Source organism: Galeopterus variegatus, unplaced genomic scaffold, assembly GCF_000696425.1.
Source record: "Galeopterus variegatus unplaced genomic scaffold, G_variegatus-3.0.2 Scaffold1866, whole genome shotgun sequence".
NCBI classification, from domain to species: domain Eukaryota; kingdom Metazoa; phylum Chordata; class Mammalia; order Dermoptera; family Cynocephalidae; genus Galeopterus; species Galeopterus variegatus.
This window is the reverse complement of record NW_007727977.1, coordinates 301,534-304,249: the sequence shown is the minus strand read 5'-3', so window position 1 is coordinate 304,249 and position 2,716 is coordinate 301,534. Positions and strand designations below refer to the sequence as shown.

Here is a 2,716-nt window from a genome sequence, read left to right as displayed (position 1 = left end):
GTTGCAATACAGGGGCCGGCCAGGTGGCGCACTGCGCTAGTGCGCCGCTTGGGAAGCGCGGAGGCGCTCCCGCCGAGGGTTCGGATCCCACGTACAGACCGGTTCCCGCTCACTGGCTGAGCGAGGCGTGGGGGCAGCACCGAGGGTTGCGATCCCGTTGCCGGTCTCGGTCCGGTACGGGGGCGACACTGAGGGTTGCAATCCGTTGCCGGACACGGAAAAAGACAAAAAAAAAAAAAAAGTTGCAATACAAATGCTGCTTTAAAAAGCTTCTGAAATTGGCTGTGATTATGTAGATTTAAGTGTAAAGTGATATTTGAAATCTGAAAATTTTTTAAGGCTGTTCAGCTTCTGTGCTGTTATTCTGTTTGCAATATACTTACAGGTAAGTACCAAAAACTCATTTAATAATCTTTCCTGAGTGGTTTATAGATGGTTATAGATTTTATAAATGGCACCTTTATGATTTCTTTTATTAACAGAATTCTGCTTGGTCAGAGTCGTGATGGCATTGTGTTCAGCACTGATGACTATTTTCACCATCAAGATGGGTACAGGTATAATGTTAATCAACTCGGTGATGCCCATGACTGGAACCAGAACAGAGGTTTGTTTTGGGCCAAGTCTCCTGGGATAGATAGAATATTTGAGTAGGAGTCAGAAGACTTAGTTTTTATTCTTGTCTTAGACTTTTACCAGCTGAATGACTATGGCAGGCCATTTAAATAGCTTTGAAACCCAATTTTTTCATGTGTTAGAGAGGGTGATAATTATACTTGCCCTACCTGTTCAAGGTTGTGAAAATCAGAATTTAGGTAAACATTTTGTAAACTGTAAGTAGTGTACCAATATATGTTGGTAAAATAATAGAGGTATGGGATATTTTGGTAGACTTTATTTTACACCTCATGAATAAATTCATACTATTGTTATGTATTCCCAGAAGGTATTTTCCCTGAGAATAATGCTAATGTTTTCCAAGGCTTAATATAATGCCTGTAAATCTTAAAAGTTTTTCTCACTGTTAATGTACAAAAAATCTACTTAATCCATTATGTAGAGGACATGGGTCAATTTCTTTTCATCACGAATAGTGGTTATTAACCCTGGCTGCACATTTGAATCACTTGGGGACCTTTTTAAAAAACTTATGCCTGTGCCTCAGGCCCCAGAGATTCTGCTTTAACTGATCTGGAGTGGGGCTTACACATTTTATTATTTTTTTTAAGTTCTCTAGATGATTCTAATGTGTAGTCAGAATTGAAAGCTATTGATCTAGAGCTATATAGGTAAATACTTATACTGTTATTTTTTAAAAGATGAATGTATTGATGATTAAACCAGTACCTTTTATTATGAAAAATTTCAAACCTAGATTAGAGAAAGTATAATGAACCACAAACACCCATCACCCAGAATATCATTTATCAAGATTTTGACATCTGGGCTTTATCTACCCTTTTTGTTTTTACCTCCTCCCTTTTTAAATTTGCTGAAGTATTTTATTTTATTTTATTTTATTTTTTGTCCTTTTTTTGTTTTTTGTTTTTTCCTTTTTGTCTTTTTTTCGTGACCGGTAACGGGATTGCAACCCTCAGTGTCGCGCCTGTACCGCGACTGGCAACGGGATCGCAACCCTTGGTGTTGCTCCCGCACCGTGCTCAACCAGTGAGCGGACCGGTCTCTACATGGGATCCGAACCCTCGGTGGGAGCGCCACCGTGCTCCCAAGCGCCGCACTCTACTGAGTGCGCCACCGGGCCGGCCCTTTTGTCCCTTTTGAGACCGGCCTCACCGCGCTCAGCCAGTGAGCGCTGTGAGTGCACCGGTCATCCCTATATAGGGATCCGAACCCGGATCCGCGGCGGGAGCGCTGCTGCGCTCCCAGCGCCACACTCTCCTGAGTGCGCCACGGGCTCGGCCCTGCTGAAGTATTTTAAATAAAATTCTAGACACCATACTTTATGCATTTCAAATTAATCTTCTTCTTACTTAATCACATGTTATTTAACTGCTGTGTCATTATCATACTTAAAAAACGATGATTCCTTGCCATCATGTAATCTAGTCTGTAATTGACTTTTTCCTTAAGTATCCTTTACAGTTGTTTTGTTTGAATTCAGGATTTAAATAAGGTACTTTAAATACATTTGGTTTTATGTTTCTTTTTTTTTTTTACAAAGATGACCGGTAAGGGGATCTCAACCCTTGGCTTGGTGTTATCCGCACCACACTCAGCCAGTGAGCAAACCAGCCATCCCTATGTAGGATCCGAACCCGCGGCCTTGGTGTTATCAGCACTGCACTCTACCGAGTGAGCCACGGGCCGACCCTTATGTTTCTTTTAATTTTGTTAATTTATAGCAGCTTTCCCACTTTAAACCCTCATGCCATTAACTTGTTGCAGAAACTAGGTTTTTTTTGTCTTGTAGAATGTTCCATGTCCTTTGGTTGTCTGTTTGCTTCCTGGTGGTAACCACTTAACTTGCCCCTCTTCCTCCTATAGTTTCTGTAAGTGGAAATTGGCTCTAGATTGGAGGCTTGATTGGATTTAGCTTTTTTTGGGGGGGGGGTAAGCAGACATTAGTTTGTCCCACCCTTAGTGATGGTAAGATTGATCAGTAACTTCAAAGGGATATCCTGCTTCTCCCATTATCAAGTTCATTTATCACCCTATATCTGATGGTTTAATCCAACAATGACTTGTTTCCTGAATT

At 41.2% G+C, this 2,716-nt stretch overlaps 1 protein-coding gene across 1 annotated transcript in view; it reads left to right on the top strand.

Annotated features, from left to right (window-relative positions):
• The first annotated feature begins 505 nt into the window (after window positions 1-505).
• Window positions 506-2,716, top strand: part of N4BP2L2 (NEDD4 binding protein 2-like 2) — a 75,795-nt gene continuing 73,584 nt past the window's right edge. Inside the window, exon 1 of the mRNA XM_008579366.1 lies at window positions 506-557. Within this exon, the coding sequence (XP_008577588.1) occupies window positions 506-557 (52 nt within the window). The remainder of the gene's footprint in view (window positions 558-2,716) is intronic.